Source organism: Hipposideros armiger, unplaced genomic scaffold (assembly GCF_001890085.2).
Source record: "Hipposideros armiger isolate ML-2016 unplaced genomic scaffold, ASM189008v1 scaffold_45, whole genome shotgun sequence".
NCBI classification, from domain to species: domain Eukaryota; kingdom Metazoa; phylum Chordata; class Mammalia; order Chiroptera; family Hipposideridae; genus Hipposideros; species Hipposideros armiger.
The window spans coordinates 1,376,709-1,399,247 of record NW_017731395.1 but is presented as its reverse complement, the minus strand read 5'-3'; the positions used below and the strand labels follow the sequence as shown (position 1 = coordinate 1,399,247).

The 22,539-nt window shown below is 45.3% G+C and overlaps 1 protein-coding gene across 3 annotated transcripts in view; it reads right to left on the bottom strand.

Annotated features, from left to right (window-relative positions):
* Positions 1 to 22,533, bottom strand: part of TGFB2 (transforming growth factor beta 2) — a 76,399-nt gene extending 53,866 nt beyond the window's left edge. For 2 of the 3 annotated variants that reach the window (XM_019639668.1, XM_019639670.1), the window contains exons 1-2: positions 21,856 to 22,533; positions 7,545 to 7,625 (exon numbers count right to left, since the gene is read on the bottom strand). In XM_019639668.1, coding sequence (XP_019495213.1) covers positions 7,545 to 7,625; positions 21,856 to 22,201 — 427 coding nt within the window. In that variant the 5' untranslated portion in view covers positions 22,202 to 22,533. The remainder of the gene's footprint in view (positions 1 to 7,544; positions 7,626 to 21,855) is intronic. The other variant, XM_019639669.1, reaches the window with a different exon arrangement.
* Positions 22,534 to 22,539: the final 6 nt, after the last annotated feature.

Here is a 22,539-nt window from a genome sequence, read left to right as displayed (position 1 = left end):
ATGTATGAAAATGGAGGAGAATGACATTTATGTCAGTCTTATAAAGTCAACCTACTAATTATTCCGTAAATATGTATTATAAAGCGCCTCACAATTCTATAGATAAAGCAACTGTGCGGATTCAATCATGTCACACCCACAATCCAGTCCCCCTTTATCCTAGTCCCGCCCCCTTATCCATGGAAAATACGTTCCAAGACCCACAGTGGATGCCTGAGATCATGGATAGTATCAAATTCCATATATACTGTTTTTTTCTGATACATACATGTCTATGATAAACTTTATAAATTAGGCACAGTAAAAGATCAACAATGATTGGTAATAGAATAAAACAATTATAACAATGTACTGTAATAAAAGTTATGTAAATGTGCTCGCTCTCGCGCTCTCTCTCTCTCTCTCTCTCTCTCTCTCTCTCTCTCTCTCTCTCTCTCTTTCTCAAAATACCGTATTGTACTGTACTCATCTTTCCACTTAAAGGGAGCACTTTACAACTTCTCTTTGGCATTTCCTAATCGCCAGCATCACGACCCTTGTGCTTTGGGGCCATTTTGAAGCGAAATAAGTGTGAGCTGAACACAGGCACTGAGATTCCATGACAGTTGCGCTGATAACCCAGACGGCTACTGAGTGACAACCAGGTGGGGACCGTCTACCGAGCGGACATGCTGGACAAGGGGATAATTCACAGCACAGGCGCAACAGAGCGGGGACATCAAGACATCACAGTACTCAGAATGGCATACCATTTCAAACTTAGGAGTTGTTTAGTCCTGCAACCTTTCATTGACTATTTTTGGACCACGGTTGAGTGAAAGTAAGTAAAAGCTCAACAAGTGGAACTATGGATAAGGGGGAACTAACTGTAGAGAAAGTTTTTAGCATGGGTGGAACCTCTCTCTCTTCCCCAACTCCTCTCCCTACACTGGGGTAGACTAATATTTGTTCAGAATATTGCTTGTCCCTCTTTCCTGGGCGCAGCCACACAAGGCCCCATCCTTGTGCCCCCTTCCTGGGCTGCTGACCTCAGCTTGGCCAGTGGAATGTGGGCGGGCTAACTGCCACATCTCATGGTGCACCCATGAAGTCAGAGGCTGTTCCCTCACAGCCTGGGTCCCGGGATGAAGCTGTCACAGAGCAGTGCCACAGCCAACCCCCAAATCTACATCCTATGAGTGAGAGAGCCACCTTCGTGATATGCCACTGAGATGAAGGAAAAAGCTCTAGATAGTGACCTCGGGCTTGTAAAATAATGCCATAGTCTGCCGAGTCCCACTATACCACAGAACATCACGCTATACTGGGTTTTCTCTGTGACAGGTCACATGTGTTTTCGGAATGTATCCGCGCTGAATAACTCATACTCAGTATAACAACTGTGCTCTCTTCCCCAGCCTCAGTATTTCAAAGTGGGCCCCCTGTAGGAACATATCAATGTTCTCAAAGACCACACTAAGAGCTTCCGCTGTTTCATGGTTTAAAAGATGGTGGTCGTGCAAACTTCCAGAGGAAGAAAACAACACGCAAGGGCAAATGTCTCTTCCCAGGAAACATAAGCAGCTTCCTATTGTTGCCTGATGTCTGCCAAACTAGAGTTTTAAAGACCATCTTTCAAAAAGCGACTATCACCTCCTCCAAGAAGGCTTCCTTGAATTCTCTAGGGCCCAGCGGTTCTCAACCTGTGGGTCGTGACCCCTTTGGGGGTCGAACGACCCTCTCACAGGGGTCGCCTAAGACCATCGGAAAACAAAAAGATATTTACATTACGATTCATAACAGTAGCAAAATTACAGTTATAGAGTAGCAACAAAAATAATTTTATGGTTGGGGGTCACCACAACATGAGGAACTGTATTACGGGGTCATGGCATTAGGAAGGTTGAGAACTGCTGCTCTAGGCCAAGGTAAGGAAGTTTTCTTCTGACCTCTCAGCCCACTTCTTTACAATCAACCACATGGTGTTGGCTTCTTGGTTTTGTTTGGTTGGGTGGTTTGGTCTGCCTGGCTTCCTGGCTGAGTTGTAGGCACCTGAAGGCAGGGTCTCAGCTATATTCCTCCTATAGGCAGACTTAGCACAGCACCTGGCACACTGCAGACTCAATAGATAGTTCTCGTACAGATGGGTTGAGGAATAGAACCAACATCCCAGTGGAAAGCCTCGATATTCAAAACTTAAAAATTAGAAAGCAAACTCTGGTCCAACAGAAATGCTTTTTAACTGATAAGAGACATAGTTTTACAAATTCTTTGGCTCACAACCTCATTTCAAAGTTTAGGCAAAGGCAGTAGGCAGAGCTGGACAGATCCAAAGACCTTCCTAAGCCCATCTCTCTACTTCACACAGGGGAAGGTAGCTTGTCATTCTCCCAGGTCACCTATGAGTTTAGTGCCATGTGTCCCTGGCCACCGAGTCGAAGATGGCTATGACTAGGCATTACAGCAAGTACGAACTTCAACAGCTGTCATTCCACACTTGTCAACACAAGATGGGAGACCCAAGAGGCTATTTTCATACACACAAGGGCGCAAAGATAGCTTCTTTCCAGAAAGAAAGGGGGTGAGTTGCCAATCACGCGCGAGTATTAATTGAAGACAGCCAAACCAAACCAAAACAAAACACAACATATTCTACATATAGAACGCCCTGTCACCTGCCTATCAAATGATTTGCTAAAGCCAGAACTCAGGACAAGGGAGGTCTGTTGGAAATTCTTGGTATAGTCCAGTCTCACCTGGAAACAGGCTGCAAAGTGCCACTCAAGAGCCTTACAAAGACCCCCTCCTTAGGTTTTTGCTCCTACCTCGGTCACCCTGTACATCCTTCTCGAGTCACAGGAACCCGTTGGCTAAAACTATCCTTCTTCTCCCCATTAGTCAGAGTAAAACCCCAGACTTGACAATGGCTTACAAGGCCTTATGTGACCTGCCCATCATAACCTTTCTAATCTCGTCTCCCAGGACACTGCTGATAATCCTTGAACATGTCAGGAACAGTACCAGCTGTGCCTTCTGCCAGAAATGATCTACCCCCAGAGAGCCCCACGCTATTCTCTGACCTCCTTCAAGTCTCTGCTTAAATGCCACCCTCTTCATGAACTCTTCCATGCCAGTTTATTTAAAAAACAATTCGTCTCCCCCCGCCAACCCCGGGGCTGCTCTACGTTTTCCCCCTGCAACCTGGATGGAGTTCTATCATTCTTAATCTTGTTGATTAACTGTCTAGCTTCTTCCTCAGAATTGGAAGCTCTCCAAGGGCAAAGGTTTTTGCCGTTTTATTCACTGATGGTATCACCAGTGCCCAGATGGGTACCTGACACATAGCAGACACTCAATAAATACTGTTGAATGAACAAATCTGTCATAAGAATGTCTTCTCTTTACCTGTGTCTTCCGACGACCTCTCTGCATGCATTAGACATCTATCTGAAAAATCTATATCTGTAATTCATGTCGAGATCGCTTCATTGAAGGCTTGTTGGGAAGCAGAATTAATATCACCAGTCAGTCTTCTCATACTTCAATAGCCGTGTGGGCTACTTAGTCATACAGTAGAAGACACAGATAGCTCTCCAACAGTTTGATGGCCAAAAACACTACAGTAGTCATAGAATACCCACACTGTATGGTTGGTTAAGAAGAGTGAACGGTTCCTTGGGGCGGCCAGTTAGCTCAGGGGGTTAGAGCGCAGTGCTCATAACACCAAGGTTGCCGGTTCGATCCCCGCATGGGCCATGGAGCTGCGCCCTCCATAACTAGATTGAAGACAACTACTTGACTTGGAGCTGATGGGTCCTGGGAAAACATACTGTTCCCCAATAAAAAAATAAATAAGTAAATTAATAATAATGATAATAATAAAAAAGAGTGCATGGTTCCAAAATGCCATCAAAATAATAGGAGGTATAGGGCTGCACCAAGAAAATACCACGTGATTTATCATTAACTTTTCTCTTGAATAGCTAGGTCAGGTTTTCACCTACTATAAACCTCCGGTTGAGAAAAAAAATACTTTTTGGAAAGAGAAAGCTGCAGTTACTCATAGCGGAGTTTGGCTGAGATAGGAGAGTTTACATTCCATTGTTGGCTAGATCCTTACCCCATGGAATGTCCCAGAACAGGATTCGGGCCATGGAGAGGTCTGCAGTGCTTTGACCAAACACGACTTCGGGGAATGAAACTTTCTGCACTGACTTATACATTAGAAAATATATGTCACTTAGACAGGATACATGTGGTTTGAAAATCCCCTTCTCACTCCACCATAGCCCCCATTGAAGGCACTTAAAGGAGGAATTCAGCCCTGAGCATAAACTTCCAAACCAGGCGCCCACCCCCTTCTCCATATGATGCATTTACTTCCTTGCACACTCGCTGTCCCCTCTGTGAACAGTGAGCAAGGGCTACGTGTGATGTATGCGACTGACAAGTCGACTGGATTTGGGGAAATGCACAGTACAGGGTGACAACTTGGCTGCACTGTGGGTCCCATGCTTGCAGAGCCAGCTGATCAAACAGAGGCCCCGCTGGACCTGAGTCCTTCAGGGCTGGAGGACGGTGAGAAAAACACACCTGCATCAGCTGAGTCTCCATTGCCTGGGGCAGCAGCAAACTCTAGCGACACAGGAAGTAGCTGCAGTGCCACTTATGCAAATATGCAGGTTCCCTGCCCCACCCCCACCCCTTTCCCAGAGAGTCCACCCATGCAGGTGTGAGACAGTCCAGGAAATCTGCTTTTGATGACACCTCAGGATGCACAAATGCAGGCCACAAATGCAGGCCACACTTTGAGAAGCACCATCTTTAAACCTTAAGCAAGTTACTTAAAAGCCTCTTACTCAGCCAATACTGGGGGGTCGGGGGAACAAAGCAAAACACCCCAAAATTCGCCTTCCTGACTTTTAATCCATGGACAGGCCATCTCTGCTGTTTATCTGCTGGATTCTTATATCTTATTAGGAAAACCTCCAGGCAGGCTAAGCTCATCCTAACCATTATGCGTGCGTGTGTGTGTGTGTGTGTGTGTGTGTGTGTGTGTGTGTGTGTGTCAGGAGGGCGGAGGATAATGAATTTTAAAAGAGAAACATGATTTCGCAGCCACATGGCCTGTGAGGACCAAGCGTGATTGCGTCCTCCAGGGGGGTTATTTTAAAGCTGATAAAAGCCTCAGCAGGGCTGGTCCAATCATCACGGTCAGGACACGCCCCTTATCAATTACCCCCAGGTTAGAGAGCCAGTGAGAAAAGCAGAGGCGCCGCAGGCCCCAGGCTCCCTCCAACCGCCCCCAGCATCTCCTTGGAGTGGAGAGGCGGTTCATACAAGGTGACAGGGATGGCCCCGGAGCTGCTTGGCACAGGCGGGCCTCCACTGAACGAGTGTTCAGAATCACACTCGGCATGGAGAAATTCACCCTGACCCTGGACGCTTGCCGCCTGGCATCTTCCTCACTTACATTTTTACTCAATTACTATTTCTAAGAACAGAGACAAAAAAAAATGCGGAGCCCCGCTGCTCGCTAGTCTTGCATGGAAGGTCTGAGAGGGGTCCGCAGGGTCTCCCCACAGGCCTGGACGCCTGTGGAAGAGCCTCCTCACCCCCCACGGAAATCTCTGCGCAGCTTCCGCCTAGCTCCCCCTTCCACGCCCTCAGAGACACTCCTGAGTTTCCCAGACTCACTCGCTGGGAGTAGCATGGGTTTCCAGTGTCTTTTTTTTTTTTTTTTTTTTTTTTTTCACCAAAGAAAGAGGGAAGCTTGCAGCAAGGCAAATGACCCAAGGTAACCCCAAGTGAGAAGGCGTGTCTGAGAAGCAAAACCACACAAAGACCGAGGGTAGGCCTCTGGATTTGTTTACTATGGGAGGAAAAGGTGAAGAGGAAATTCATTCAAAGTAGCAGGTAAGAAAATTATAAACCTAAGGGGACAGGATTCCAAAGGGAGAGCAAAAGGAAGGCCAAACAACGTTTGGGGTCTCTGCGGTATGGTGGAGAGCATCGAGGCCAGGCCCGAATTCAGGTTTTGGCTCTGCCACCAGCTAGCACGAAGAGCAGGGATGAGGTATTTAGCTGTCCAAGCCACAGTTTCCTAAAAAATGGGGATCACCACCCTTCCCCACCGACCAACATGGAGAGGTTTAAGATGACGTGTCTTAAGTACCAGGAGCATAGCGGTTGTTCAACAAATGTTTTCCTTCTCTCAGTCCCTTTCTTTGCATTTTCCGAAAAGCTAGCGGGGGGTTGGGGGGGAGTGGAACATAAGACAATTAACTCCTTGATTAAGACAGTGAAATAAAACACACATTTAGGGACTGAATATAAACTATAAAGAGAACTTAAAAAGCATGGATGAAACCTTCCGTTCTTTTCATTCACATGGCAGCTTCTAGCCACCCTGAGGGTTTCGGCACTAAAATAAATGTAGATTCTCAATAGAATCACTTCTTCCCGAGGAAACCCCAGCTTAGGCCACTGTGAATTTTATGCCTTGATGCCTAAGAAGCAAGTTTAGGCATGGTAAATTGCAGAGCCAGTGAATCAGACACCTATTAGGGGAATACAAACATTTCTTTTGTCCCTATCTGGGACCTTTGCCCTTTGGATTATATTGATTAGAATCAATATAATCTAAACCTGCTCAGGGCCTTGAAAATGCAGAGCGGACCAAGTCCAGCACTGCAGGTAGGTCCACCTCCTCTCTTCCTGAGCCTGGACCAGGTGCAACTTGGGCCGCTGAGTTCTAGAGTGTCAGCATCACCTGAGTCCTGTTCTTCACTGTGGCCTCACTGCCCAGCAATGAGTAGGCACTCAATAAAAACCAGCTGAATTGATTCATGTTCCAAATTAATCAGAAAAGTGAGACCACCGGCTTCAGTGCCCCCCCCCCAAGCCTGACACATGGTACTGGCCCTGAGGGTCAGGGTTATGTGGCTTGAGCAAGTGGCAAGCTCCCAGGTCCAGTTGGCTGCAGTCTTGACCCATGACAATACATATTTCTAATGCAATCCAGACATGATAACATGTGGGTCACAAATCATGGCATCAGTATAATTCTCCCATAGACCTCCCTCTAGAACTTTAAAGGAGAAAAAAACATAAATTCTCCTCGTTAATTGAGCAACTATGTGCCAGGAATAAAAACATAGATACAAATAAGATACTAAAAAAAAAAAAAGGACCCTTGACATTCTGGCCAAACTGTTTTACCCTCCAGGGAGTATTCTCCTCCATGGGGAGGGTCAGGAGGTCAATGTTTCCAATCGTACTGGAACCCCTGGAACACATGTCACGTACCCCACAATCCATCCTTTTATATACTGCAATCAAGTCATCATACGACTTCAAAGCTATTCATGAGTGTTTCTCACAGAAATGCTGGCTTAAAAAAAAATGGGGGCGGGGGGCACCTTCGTGACTGTTCAGCGACAAGGCTGCGTTTCAGAACTCTAGTTGGCCTCTGACAAGTTCGTTGCCCACAGGAGACAAACACTGAAGATAAACTCGATAGCACTACGTCAAATGAGGTAGAAAGCAGACAAGTGTGTACTCACCAAGGTACCCACAGAGCACCTGGGACTGTCTGGAACACAAGCTGCCCACTGAGCCAGAGGGTGTTGTAACTGGGCAGACAGCTAGGAGTTTTAAAAAGCACAGTCATTAGCTATTTGACTGACAAGATGCCTTGCACAGAGCTATACAAAGATTCATCGCAGAAGAGGGACCCACTGAATGGACTTTTCATTCCCCCAGAAATATACGGTCCCTGCTACTCAGGGCCAGGGGATCAGACCCTAAAAAATCTAGGGGACAGCCTGGGTTCTGGTCCCAGATCTTTTGGCATCCCTTCACCAGGACTCAGGCTCTCCTGACCGAATTCAGCTCTCCTTTTCACATGCTCTAGTGTTAAAATAACAGTGTACAATTTATCTACCGAAAATGTTCAAATAAATAGCTTGACTTCTATTCAAGATGAACAGGAAAGGCCTTGACCTCCGTTGACGAAAGACAGCCTACCTAATAAGAATAAAACTCTGGTTTTCATTGGGTTGGCTTAAATTTGAGTGGTTTTTTTGTTTTGTTTTTTTTAAACCACCTGTCATCATTTCTCACCCGCTCATGAAAACTCCTTCTCGAATGAGGCAAAAATAAAAGTGTACATTGGTTTGGGGCTGCTTAGCTACAGTTGAAATACCTAGGGGTCCTTGGCATGGGTTAAACATCTCTTCCGTGATAGTTATCACATCCTGGAATTTTGAATTTCTTGTTCTCTAGAGTATAATAATAGTATGTTGCCCATGCTACTGTGATTAAAAATAAGCCAAAAAGTGGAGCGAAAACATGGCTAAGTGTTCAAAGGCTATCCTGTCTGTAGTAGTCAATAATAAATATAGTAATGCCTTGGTTTGCGATGCATAATTCGTTTCCGGAAACAAATTACTCGTATTGCAAGAACATCGCTCGTTTACCACGTTAAAATGTATTAGAAATGTTTGCTCGTCTTGCGGAACACTCGCACACCACGTTACTCGCAATCCAAGGCTTTACTGTACAGGACTTTTGCATGAGAAGATGTAGGTTGAAACCTCTGGCCAGTCACTGGTTTCTTGGGAACCTTGGCACAAGTCCCTTATTTGCCCAGGCCTCTGTTTCTACAAAGATGAAGTAGACAAAATGCTACCCCTGAGGGTTATTAGAAGGTTGAAATGAGATAATATATTTAAAAGAGGCTGACAAAAAAAAGGAAATCAAGTCATGTAATGATATTAGTTACCTATTTGACAGATGAATCTCTGACTGCCTTCTAGGCCTGGTATGAATATACATCTCTCCTGGCACCTTACACAGATTTACAATCTATGCACCTTTCATTCGCCGAGGTCATATCTTCTAGAAGTAGCACTGTCGCTATTCAGATCGGACATGACAATGTCTTTTGACAAAAGACAGCAGCCTTAGGGGTTCCTCTCTCATTATTTTTTTTTCTAGATTTGTGCCCTTTTCTCTCTCAATTTTAAAATCGATAGGAAAGCCTTTTCCCATACCCTGTAACTTAACAGTCGCCAACATGCAGCCCACTAACAAGATCCCAGCAACATATATTCACACTTGTGTGGCTTAAATGCCTCCCAGCCGGAACCCTCTTTAACTGAGGCGTGGGACTCTGATGGTCCCCATGGCATGGAAGGGCCCACACCCAGCTCTCTGTAACATGCTGCTATCATGTTGCCACCATATGCTGTTACCAGCTGACATCCTCTCACATATGTTCTCACCAATAAGCAACCATGGTGTTTATTTTGAGAGCCTCCTCCACAGCCTGACCGGGAGAAAATTCCCTCAGCTAACCAGTCGGCAAAGACAGGAAGCCACACCAGGCATCAACGGTTTGTCACAAGATTAGCAAGTCAAACAACGTCTTCTCACACACTATCTGACCTCTAAAAAGAGATGCGGAAACTTATCTTCAATAAAAGCTTAAAAAAAAAAACCTCAAAGAATATCACCAGAGAAGGCAGAGTGGTATGCAGCGTTAAGTCGCTTGGTTAGCAATACTTCCTCGTCAAACTCTATAGGGCCCTCTGCGTTTATTGGGGGGATTTAACTACTTTTCCTGGGAAACAGCACCTTCTTCAGGCCAGTGGATGCTGTGATGCAGACCAGGGACAATTCTATCAACTGGGAAACAGATCCTTGATATTGTCCCAGGTCACCCAGGTCAAAGGACGTCTGTGCAGGAACAAGGCAAAGTAACTACTGTTATTTGCAATTTCCAGCAAGCAGTCCTCAAGTGTGCACCTCTGACTTCCCCTCAATCTGCCATAAAGTTGCAGTATTAACATCCTTTCTTTTTGTTTGTTTGTTGTTTGTTTGTTTTTAAGCCAGGCTGAAGGACAGGGTGCCCTAGTTCTGATCCAGTGCCTCAGAAGTTAAAACCATAAATTGGATGGAAAGCTAACTGATGCTCACAGTGATTATTTTGGTCAAAGAAAGCAATTCTTAGTTTTTTAAAAAAATATATATTTTCAACAATCTGTATGACTGAAGTGGCCGTGTATTATAGATATACACTTTTTCAGGTCAGTGAGGCTTTGTGTATATGTGAAATGCTTGTTCAAATGTTAAACTCTAGGGAAAAAATAGTGAGACATTCATCATCTTAGAGAAATTATACTTTCTAGAAGTTTTGGGGCACTCACTAATTCATAATGGGGGACTATGGTTCACATAACCATAGTTATGTGATAGAAACAGTCCCGGAATTACAATGCTGCATGGATAATCACAAAATAACTGAAAGACGAAGTTAACGACAAGTGTTGGGCTTCCTTTTAGCATGTGATGACACAGCTAGACATAAGGTAACAAGCACAAAAATACATGGTGTTTCCAGAGTGTGTTTCTGAACTACCTGCCTGAGCATCACCTAGCCTTCTCGTCAAGATGCTGGTCTCTCGAGCCCACCATAAAACAACTGAATAATCTGGAAGGAGGGAGGGACAAAGGCTTGGGAATCTGCATTTATAATAAGCACTACAGGTGATTCATCTGCCTGGTAAAATTCGAGAACCCCTGGTGTAGGCCCTTGTGATTTACACATTAGAAAGGCCTTTTACTAACTCTCATTTGACCTCACAACAGTCCAACCAGGTGGATCAAGAAAAAATGATCCCATCACAAGGGTTATTTGTTCTGAGTAAGGAGTGGTTTTGCATAGTGTGAAAGTGTCTATAAGAGAGAGTCTATATTAGAGCCGTTCCTGCCGCAACGATATCTTAAACAGAATTAAATGTCATCAAAAATGCTCACGAAACGCCGTGTCAAATTAAATTCCTGCTTCACCCCCTCTGCACAAACATCTCTCTTGTGATTATAGCAATTCCATAAGTGGGTTACTATCATTTCTTCCCAACACTACGTGACAATGAGTTTTTTACTCTACTTAGAGAATTCTCAGCAACTGTTACTGAGAAAGGGTAAACTTCTGATCCCAAATGTATAATGACTGGGGGTCAGCATGGCTGAAGACCTCCCCTTCTAGAATCTGAGCAGTAGTGCCAAAGAATTAACGAAGTTAGACATGACTCTAGATGCATAGTTTCATTATTAATGGTGATATGTTCTGACAGTGGAATTCTGAAATCTCTCTCTCTCTCTCTCTCTCTCTCTCTCTCTCTCTCTCTCTCTCTCTCAGGCAAACGAGTACCAGTTGCCTCATTCTGTGGAGGGGAAAAGCATGAGATTTAGGGGGTGACTCTTCAGGATTTAGTTCATAGATCTGACCAGTGACTTCCTTTCACACACTTCACCTAAGGCTCATTCTGATGAGGAGATACAAATAAACAACTCAATTACCATTCAAATCAACAGACATTTCTAAGGGTGACAGCCTGCGGCTTCAGAGCCTGAGGTCACAGACGTAATTCAACTTTGGTTCTGCCTGGCTGTGTTGGGGTACAGGGCAGTCACCCTGACACATTCCCACCTCTGTTCTCTCCTTAAACTTCCAAAGCCCCCAGTGCCAAGCTAGGAGCTTGTATGTTAAGCATTTCCACACAGAAGGGCCTGACAGACCTCTAATGAGGCAGTGCCTTTACCAAACCATCCATCTTCCTCAAACAAATGTCCTCGGTCTGTGGTAATTTTTAATTCTCCTTCTACAGTAGAATCAGAATAAGTCATTCACTTTTTTTTTTTTTTTGGCTTTTCTCAGCCAGCAACTTCATTCTAAGGGTTATGATAAAGACATACAATGTCAATGAGTCTTGTCATTTAAGATGTCAAAGCAAAAGTGATAATGAGATTAAGTCACTGGACAAAGGGGGCATAAATGACTGGATAAGAATAAAACTAAAAATGGAAAGCAGGACAGTTACTGCTATACATGGTCTAGAGCGAATGGTCCCTAATGAATTTGGTCTAAGAAGCGGTGAGTTTATAATACTGAAATGAATCCAAAGCTTAAAATCGGAGTTATAGTTCCCAGAAAAAGTCCCATTTATGTTTTGGCAACAATAAGAAAAGTTTAGTGCTCTTAAAATGCATTAATAAATGCTCTCTCCTCTTTGGGATACTGCTTCCACGGAGGTTTGCAAAGACTTGTGGTCATTTCAGTGTCTTTCTGGAAAACAAGCGTTGCCATTTCTCGTTAAAGAGGTGAAATAACAAAGATGCTTCCAACAGCCTCAAGTTATGGATGAGTAGATATTTGTGAACTAGCTTGTCAAGACAGATGTATCTGTCAGTGTGCTGTGGGTAAGTCCCATTTTTCTTTCTCTTTTATAAGACTGGACAGAGGTTACAGTATTTCCTGAAACAAACAGCATCTGCCCCCTCAACCCCCCGAAAAAACGGTCTTAATTCTCCAACAGCCATTCTGTGACTCTTCCTTCAGAAAACAGTGCCTTTTCTTCAGGAATAGCCTGCTTCATAATCACCAACATGCAGGCAGCAAGGAAGGCCTGAAGGAAGAGTGACACTGTCCCTGTTGTGGGACACGCTGGCCTGACAGCAAGCAGCTGCCTGTGGAGGTTGGAAACGCATGCCAACTATTTTCAGGTTTGGGCTTCTCAATATCCAGAAAGCTTTTTCCATTTGCCTTGCGTTTCTCAAGCTGTGGCGGCGAAAGGGACATGGAAGCCCCCCCATTTCTGGCTTGTCCAGCAGGAGGCAAATCGAAGTGGTCATTTGAGAAAAGGGAGGGACGTGGTCCACACAGAATGGTTTGCTCAGCACCGTGAGGTTTTCCTTCCTTCTCACAGATGCTAAATCCGGTAAGCTCAGTTCCTCCCGGACAGCGATGTCTTCTCACAGCAGTGACGTCGTTTGCCTGGGTTGCTCCACGAAAGCCAGGATGCCACCTCGCGCAGAGGACACCTTGCGCTGTGGGTGGCCTTTCCTCCGTGATGTCACCTCCCAGGGTTGTCATCGCCTCCTCACACCCTTTGTGGTGACTGCGGACCATCTTCTCCTCTTCCTCTCATCCATTTTCTTCTGAGACATCTAATCCCGAACATCACTGTGCTGCTAAAATCTATTTCTACATGAAGGACCTGACAGCTAAACTTCTGTGACTGGTGCTTGGTTGTGGAGGTGAAGTGAGGTCTACCCTCATCGGCCTGACCTGCGTCACCTTGTCGCCAACGTCCTGGCTTCCTTTCCAACAAAGACCCTTGGCAGGGGAGGTGAGAGCCCGTTGGGGTGGGGTGGGGGGCGGTGATGACGTGGTGAAGCACGTCACACAGCAGCACCCTCTGCATGTGAGTCTTTTGGGAGCAACAGCCTCTCATCCCTCTGTTGGGTTTCAGACTTTATGGTCCAAAGACAAAGAGGTGAGGGTTATGTGACTCATATGCATATTCAGAGAGGTCAGCTAAAATAATTTAGCCATTTTCCCCTAAAATATATATATACACCTTTGGAACAGCTGGTAACCTCTTGAGATGCAAAAAAAAGAAAAAAAAATCAAAACTGGAAATGGGTGCACAGCAAGACGCTGACTGGGAGGAATACATGACGTGGACTTCCTGCTTTGGGTCCCAGAGGTGGAGGTTATCAGCAGGCAGCTCTTAACATTTATTAAATAGAAGAGTTTCCTGAGGGCAGTTTTCAGGCCTCCACTTCATTTTATTTTCTATGTGCTTCTCGGACAAACCCTACTCTGGGCGCATGGGCTTCCGTTTCACAAACGTGTGGGATTTCGCTGCTTTTCCATATTTTTCATATTTTAATATCTCTAAAATCCCAGGTCTCTCTTATCCCCAGCGGCAGGTTATATAATTCACTGGTGGTGGTATCTCTTTCTTGGTGGCATAGAAAATAATGGCGCACCTTAAAATCAATGGTGTTTGCAATCTGATCGAGAACAGCTGCCGTGCAAAGCAGGCCTGCTAAGTGCCAGAAGCAGCTCAGATAGGTATTTCTTTGCTCACGTCATCCTCAATCCTTTACATCCCTGGGGAGCAGGGTTCTCGTCTTCATCTTTACAAGTGAAGCACCTGGGTCAGGTTAAGTATAATGGCCACAAAAGCCATTCATAGCAGAGCCAAAATCTGAATTCAGCAGGAAGCAACTTAAATGTCAATGAGGCATTTTAACAACTTGCACTGAGAAAGCCAAGTTGCTGACCGGAACAAGACCACATTTTAACCCCTGCCACAGGCCTGGGGTCGGACTTCTTGCCTCTGATGCCGCCTCTCCCCTTTCAGCTTCTTCTTTATTCTCCTTTTACTCATTGGGTCTTTCTGGCTCCACAGTCTGTGCCCACTGCACGACACCATCCTGCCTTCCAAAACTCAATGAATTCTCCAAAAGAGACAAGCGGAATCCCCTCTCAATCCAATTTATCAAAACTTTCGGGAAGAAAATGGTTGCCGTTAATGACCGAGACCAAGAGACTGGGTGATTCCCAGTTTTTATGTCCACCAAGTGCAGAGATAAAAGGTGACGGTGTTAGAGGCAAGAAGGGAAGACCCAGGGTTGGAAGCCAAGGCTTCAGAGGTATTTCCTCTTGTAGGGAAAGGCGCTCGAGCTGAGGGATGTGATTTCTAGGAGGGGAGGGCAGTCACGACTTTCATGAAGGTGCAACATCACTTTGCAAAAGGGCAAGAAGTCATGCTCTCTGTTTCCTGGTCTCTATTTTAGGGCCTCTATTATTTGTGGCAACTAAAAGCCTTCCTTTCAATAAGACGTCACTGATCGAAATAGCTATACCCACGTCCTCATATATCACAGGGGGAGATACTAGTATAGGCCTTACAGGGTTGCTTGTGAGGATTAGATAAGTACAACCATTTAAATATTTCAAACTATGCTTGGCACATAGTAGGTACCCAATGAAGATTGGCTTTCATCATCATCACCATCATTACCCCCATTTTCATGATTGTCTATAAAACTGGTAACAGGAAACATATGGTTATGAGAAGCCTCGTGTTGCCTTCAGCATAATGATATGATCCGCCAGGTGCGTTTTCCCTGATAAAGGTGGTGAGTCGATTTCACCTCTACACATCTGGCCCTGAGGCTTTGAACTCATGGGTCCGTCTCCTGGTGGTTCAATCTCATTCTCTAAAGGAAAATGCTCATTCATGTATTAAGCATTTACCAAGCAGATACAATGTGCCGGTTTCTGTTAGAACACGGATAACGGCAGAGCTAACTCCTGTTCCCAGGCGCTTTACAAACCAGTGAAGACAGGTCGGAACACAGCTAGATTCTACAGCAGCAAATGAGGCCGAGATGGAGATGAATACGTGTATTGTTAGAGTGCAGAAAAAGAGCTAATTAAATATGACTAGGAACATCAAAGAAAGTTTCAGAAGGAGGTGGCATCTGATTAAACCCTGAAGGATGAATGCTCAAAGGTGTTAAAAGATGGATTTCCAAGTGGAAGAAACAGCATAAACAAAGGCCCAGAGGCATGAAAATAAATGACCCGTTTGGATAAGGCAGGGAGGCTGGTGTGGCTGGAGTGCAGATTTCATGCAAAGATTCAATGAGAGGTGCGGCTAAGCGAGGAGGGGCCAGACCCTGAAACCTTCTGGATGTTATCTAGGAATTCTGAACCCTTACCTAACAAGGCTAACTTCTCAAGGCCTTCTTAGACAGAGACTAGACAGCGCTAGACGTGGTGGATTACCAGCCCAGCCAGTCTTTTCTCTGCAGCCAGGTGTGCAAGGGAATAGATTCACTGAGTGGAAACTACAAGGAAAAGAATGAGATGGCGGTCCCGGGACATCCCAGGCTAGTGGGAGTGGTTTCTAAAGCGTCCGTTTTTTAAAAAAAATAACAATTTACTATCTCAAAAATATCTCTTTCTTAGTGGCGCCTAAAATAATGGGGCATCTTAAAAATCAGTGGTGTTTGAGATGCAGTGAATAACGGCCGCATCCATTATGCTGGCTGAGTGCCGGAAGCAGAGACCTAGATGCTTCTTCAGACCCGGCATCCTCCATCCTTCACAGCCCTAGGAAGCACGTGTCTTCTTCATCTTTACAAGGGAAGAAACTGAGGCCTGGTTCGCTGAAGTTAACCGCGACCCATGCAGATGTTCCAGGATAGTGAACGACAAGAAGGCGTTTAGAGATTGTGGAGGAGCCAGCGGTCAGGGGCGTGTTTTAGGCAGAATGGAGGCCGCCAGGCCCAACCAAGAAACAAGGGGGTGGTCACCCTGCAGTGCATCTCAACACCCACTTCCGGGTATCGGAGGTTCGTCAAGAAGCAAAACAAAGGACAACAACAACAACAACAAAACCCATTTGTGGCTGCAGCTTGATGGAGACCTCTGGAGTTCCTCCTAAACAATTGACAGAAACAAGCTTTTCAGTCTACACAAACCCATCAAAAAAAAAAAAATCCCTGGCACGTTATTCAACTTAAAATACCTGGAGAACATGGAATTCCTAGGTTAAAAAAAAAAATGATCTCTTAGAAGAATATTGAAAAAGAAAAACGCACCATACATATGGTTTCAAAATGACAATGGGAACATTTGTTTATCTCGGCCAGAGGCACATTTCATCAAGCTGTTCAGAATCTGAAAAACGGCATCCACCCTCCAGCAGGCAGCAGGGCTGCCTGAGGAGAGCGAGCACATCTGGTACGTCCCAGTCCTCGCTGCGGGACCCCTCAGCACTGGAAATGCTCCATCAAGATAGCTGGAAGGGCTGTTTCCAGGCTCTTCCATGCAGTCCCTGTGCTTGCAGCTCACCTCGCTACTGACCCTACAAAGCGGGGTGGCCGTGGTGGGACCAGCGTCCCACCTCGGTCGTCAGCCTGCACCTCTCTCCCAGGGCCAGTTTCCTCCACTCTATTTTCCCTCATCTTCTAAAAACGCAGCCTGAAGTGTGTGGTCATCTCTGGGCAAAGGCCTAGGAGTCGGTGACCTCCTCGTTTCTAGCCCAGATTTGACATGGGATCAACAGTGAGTCACTAGCCCTTTGTTTTTTTTTTACATCTCCATTTCCTCTAGGAAAAATGATCTGTCATTGTTTCATATCTTTATATGAAAGACTCCGCGACTAAGTTACATCATCAGTGTGTTTTCACCCGGGGTAAGTCAGTTCAAAAAGTGCAGCTCCTGGAGTCCACCCCAGGGGTCGCTGTGGAGACACAGAAGGCTCCAGGTTCCTCCCGGAGGTCAAGTGGTCCCCACCTGCCTCTCCAGCTTTGGAAAGCCCTGCCTCCATGGGGGTGGGAGGCCTCAACAGAGACTGTCAGCAGGCTGGCCTCTCTTGGCAACAAAGACTGCCCAATCGCTTCAGTTATAAACAGTATATTTCTTTGAGGGTTTTTCTTAGTCCTTGAAAAGTAAAAGAAAGGAAGGAGAGGAAATCCTGATGGAGAATGTGGCCTAGGTTACTTACGTGTAACCACAATTAGGCACTAGAGTTAGTACAAGCAATGATGCAATAAAAAGGGCAGGAATTAAACAGGGTCTGTTGCGTATTAATAACTCAATCATTGTGGAAGTCAAGGGATTCCAGTCCGTCTTTGATCTCTCTCTCTCTCTTTCTCTCTCGGTTTCTCTTTCTCACACACCCACACACAGGGAATCTTAAAAAATAAAATTCCTGAACATCAAGCAACATACTAGCCGTTGCTGGAACTGTTACTGTTCCAGCAACAGCTAATATTTCCCCTTCGTTGGGCAATTGGCCAACAGTCCAGCAATTTGCACGCAGAAAGACGTACCCATGAACAGAATCTTAAGTAACATTGCCCCCCCCCCCAAAAAAAACATAGTGCTACTGGTATGCACTCTACACTTTGCAATTTCACTTGGAAAATTGCAGACAAAATCGAAAAGGACATTGTTTGGTATGAAACGTTTAACATTCATGTGAAGCAACGATAAAGGAAACCTCCCTGTGATGTTTCAAGCTGTCTATTTTAGTTTATCTAATTCAATACGATAGCATAAACCGGCACGATTATTTACTTTCTTCGGTGGCCTAGCTTACAGAGTCCACTCCTCATTAACATGGATTGCTTATTTTCCTGGCAAAAAAAAGCCAAGATAATTCCTCACTTCTTTTTCTCTTTGTTCTGACTAACATCCCATTGCTGCTGACTCAAGTTGCTGATGGGTGGGGCCACAATATTACTTTGGCTGCATGAATGGGGACCTTTGGATGCCTCTAATTTACGGGCTGTAAGATCATCATAGTAAAGTACATACTGTATATAATGGTCCGATTCATACTCCCATTTAATTAAGATAACTTTCTGATGATCTTTCTATTCAATACTATTCTAATGTTTTTATTATAAAGATATTTTATTGGTAGGTGATGACTTTTAAAATGGTGCAGCAGAATTTAGTAACCCAAAATAAATACCAGGGGTACCAGGACTTCTCAACATGGAAATTACTGACATTATGGGCTGGATAATTCTTTGGGGGGTGGGAAGTCTGTGTGTATGTGTGTGTGTGTGGGGGGGCTGTCCTGTGCATTCTAGGATGGTTAGCAACACCTCTGCTCACTAAATGCTAGTAGCACCCCTCCACTCCCAGTCAGGACAACCAGAAACCTCTCGACATTCCCAAATCATCTCTGGGGGTGGGGGCGAGGCGTGTGTGAAACCACCACAGATAAGAACCACTACGAGTGCCCGATTTGTTGCAAAGAAAAAGGTAGAGGAAAGCGAGAAAATGAAGCTTTTTGTCCCTTCCTTTTTTTGATTCTCCAAGCCTCCACAGGTGTCAATGGTCCATCGCTTGACATCTTACTCTAGTTACAGGAATTGATCTTTCTAAATGTCTAAAGCTTTGTGCAGTGTCTTTTAAATAGATGTGCCTTGAACTTCAAATGGATCGTCAAAAGGGCTAGAAATCCACCAAGTCCCACTGGGTAAGCTATCGGTAAACCTTAGCATAACTTCACTTTGAGCCTTAAACTAACAGCATGTGAAAAGATCAATATGAATAAACTCAAAACTAATCAAACCTCTTCTTTAAATGTTGACACAGTATTATTTATATCCCATAAATACCTTTCTTGACTAAAATTCATCCTAGGAGATTGGCAACTGGCCAGTTCTATTCATATTTACTGTATTTATATAGTGCGCTGGGCCAAGGATAATATTTAAGACAAAATATGCCTGAAGGCATATACAATATCTCTTATATTTTTACTTTTAAACCTCCATATTGCTAAAAATATGTAGTCTGAACTGTATAAAATGTCCCACAAAGGGCTATCAGCAATGTGTACTGATATATAACTCATTGACTATAATTAGAGCATATCTGTAATATTTGAGCTGAAGTCACTCCCTGAACGCTAACAAGCTGGTGGTAAAAAATGAACCAGTGATCATCCCCATGCCTTCATCTCTGAGGCTTATGACCCCCGCAGGATTCACAAGAAATGACAGGCACACTCCCTCCCCACAGCCACTGCTAAGTCCTCAAGAGGGAAAGTTGGCACATGAGCCAACACTCCACTTTCAGTTTACACTTTAAAAATATGGCGGAGTGATTTTTCTCTTTTCTACCATTTATTTATTTATTTATTTATTTATTTATTTATTTATTTATTTATTTATTTACATTTTGGGGGGAGGGTTTACTATATTCCAGTACAACTAGAAAGTGCTGGAAAAATCAGTTAACCGACTTTCTATAAAATTATCCACAGTCCTTGCACAGTCGGATCAAATCTGCTATGAATATGACTTTCTGCTCCTAAGCATCCATACACAATACAGTCTTGAAGAAGCCTGTATTCTTTGTATGAAAACTGATGTATATTTTTTTATACTGGATTTACTAGAAGTTTTCATTTATTCAGGGGTGGGATAGGGGAAAAGAATCCACACACTGATCTTAGATGCCATCCGCTGAAATCCTAATACACAGAGAATGTTTCCAGTTTGGTAATGACCACGATTTTGCGTTTGATCGTCTCAGCCCTTTGGGCTAAAATATGCTTGACAGAACAAAGAATTAACGCCCTCTTGGGTAACTTGCTCTCTCCCTAGCTACCTGAGGATGAGGTCAGGCCTCCAGTATGTTCAAAAGTGCTGGCTTTTTTTGCAGGTAAACACGAAAGGGGTGACCTGTTCAGGTTCCATGTAACACACTAGCCTGTCTACTCAAATACCAGTAGAATAGATGCACGTGCTAGAGAAAGCAAACTGACTCAACCCCATTTGGTCTCAATGGTTTTGTAATGGCAATGAACTTTCTTGCCTAATATTCGCTTGGCTCCACCCCAGGTAGAAAGCTTTACTTCCCGCAGGGAATAACCAGGGTGGAGTGTATTTATCACCACTGTGGTGGATGGTGCCATAATTACAATAATAAAAGCATCCTGCTTGCCAGGATCTCCTGCAACCCTGCTCTGCTCTTGAACTTGAAGAGGAGAAGCTGCAGGAAAAGGTGGCCAGGAAGACTGGGGTCAGCTACAATGGGCTGACATGCAGAGAGCATCAAGTAGGAGACATGGCAAGCCACAGAGCCGCGACTTGTCGAACTAAAAATAAATATTAAAAAAGAAAAGCTCTACCCTACACTGAGAACGTACGTCTAGGATAAAATTATGGAGATGGCCACGTTATCTATTTAGGCAAGACAGAGACTCTGTGAAGGCAGTAAGCAAGTATATAGGGCATGCAAAGGGGAGGAGAGACACAGGCGACCAATGAAAAGTTTACAACTTGGGGTTTGGACGCCGCAAATGTTGAAGGTTTTTTTTTTTTTCTTTTTCTTCCTGGTATTTAACCCTCTCAGGTATCACTGGTTGCTTCTTTTCTTTTTCCTTTTAAGAACTTGGAAATAATTCTCAGCTAACTGTCTTCTTCCATCCTTCCCCCCACCCCAACTCCTCAATAAATCATTTCACTCAGCTTGCAGCCGGATACCAGTTGGTTTTGAGGACACTGCTTTCGGAGAAGCCAGTTTTGTTTTTTTTTGGTTTTTTAAATCGGCTGTCTGCTACTCTGAGATTTAGGAATGCACCCAAGTAACTGCAGGAGCACAGGGCTCAAGGGGGGCGGGGGGGGGCGGAGATAAACGCATAAGAAAAATGACCTGCTGCACCGGCCAGTTTAAGAAGGCAGGTTTGAGTGAATTCTGAAAACTGACGTGAAGTCAACCCCCTTTAAACATCGTCCGAAACCAGGTTGTCTTTTCTACCAGTCCAGGTGAACTCAAAAGGGGCCGTGGTGACAAGAGCTGACCTTTGGGGAATGTAAACACCTAGCGGTGGCAATAGATTCAGGCATTTGGGGGTCTGGAGGTAGGTTTTTCGAGGGGTCTCTCCAGATCGGGTTGTCTTGGCGATGCTGACATTTTTCGGGGCGTTCGAGACAATAGAGGAGGCGAGGGGAGCCAGCGGATAGGTCGGCGCGGAAAGGGGCGCCTTCCGGAGAGGCTAGTTTTGAGCCACTTTTTTTTTTTTTAACCCTTCGTGCACCCGCCAGGCGGGATTCAGGCCAATCGGGGCCAAGAAAACCAGCCCACGAAGGTTTCCCAGTTGAACTCAGTCCCAGGGAGCGCACCTCCTGTGGCCGAGGAGGGGCTGCCTGGCTTCTAGCTGGCGGCCGAGCAAAAACGTTCAGGCGATTGAAAAAGAGAAGAACGCCTTAGCAGGGACAGGGGCGTTGCGGGGGGAAGGGAGACGGGGAGAAAAGACAGGGGCGAGGCAACGTTTGCAAGCCTACCGTTCTCCAGCACCCAAGTGGCGAGGAGGTGGGTGGGACGAGGGACTGGAGCGGGGCGAGAGCAAGCGGGGACGCGGAGAGGGCAGGGCGGTCCCCGGGGTGGTGGCCGTTTGGAGAGCCTTGGGCAGCGCTAAGCCTGGGGGACGGGGGTGGGGGGGGGAGATGAGATGGAAGCCATAAAACAGCACTTACTTTCCGAGGGGAAGAAGGGCGGCATGTCTATCTTGTACACCTCCTTGGCGTAATACTCCTCGTCGCTCCGCTCGCGTTCGCAGGCGGCCGCCCTCCGGCTGGCCTTCTCCTTGAGCAAGTCCCTGGTGCTGTTGTAGATGGAAATCACCTCCGGGGGCACGTCCTCGGGCTCGGGGTAGTCTTCTGGGGGGCTGGTGAGCTTCAGCTTGCTCAGGATCTGCCCGCGGATCGCCTCGATCCTTTTGCGCATGAACTGGTCCATGTCGAGCGTGCTGCAGGTAGACAGGCAGAGCGCGGCCGCGGCCAGATGCAGGAGCAGAAAGGCGCTCAGCACACAGTAGTGCATTTTTTTTTTAAGATGGAAAAAGTTTTAAAAAAAAAAGGAAAAAAAAAAACAGTACCAAAAAAAGGAAAAAAAAAAAAAAGAAGAAACCAACCACTCTCAAAGTACAGATCAGGTAGTTTGTTTGTTTGTTTGTTTTAATGTGAAACTTTTGCAAACAATCGAGTCAATGTCCAATAGAAGAAGAAGAAGAAAAAAAAAGGTATCTTGCTCGAATTCCTTTCAAAAGAAAATGCCAGTAGTTCCCCAAGTGGAAAGACTGAATACACGATGGGCAGGGGGAACCCTCACTCGGGGGCGTTAAGAAAAAGGTTTCTTGGAGCGACGAGGTGGGGGGGGGG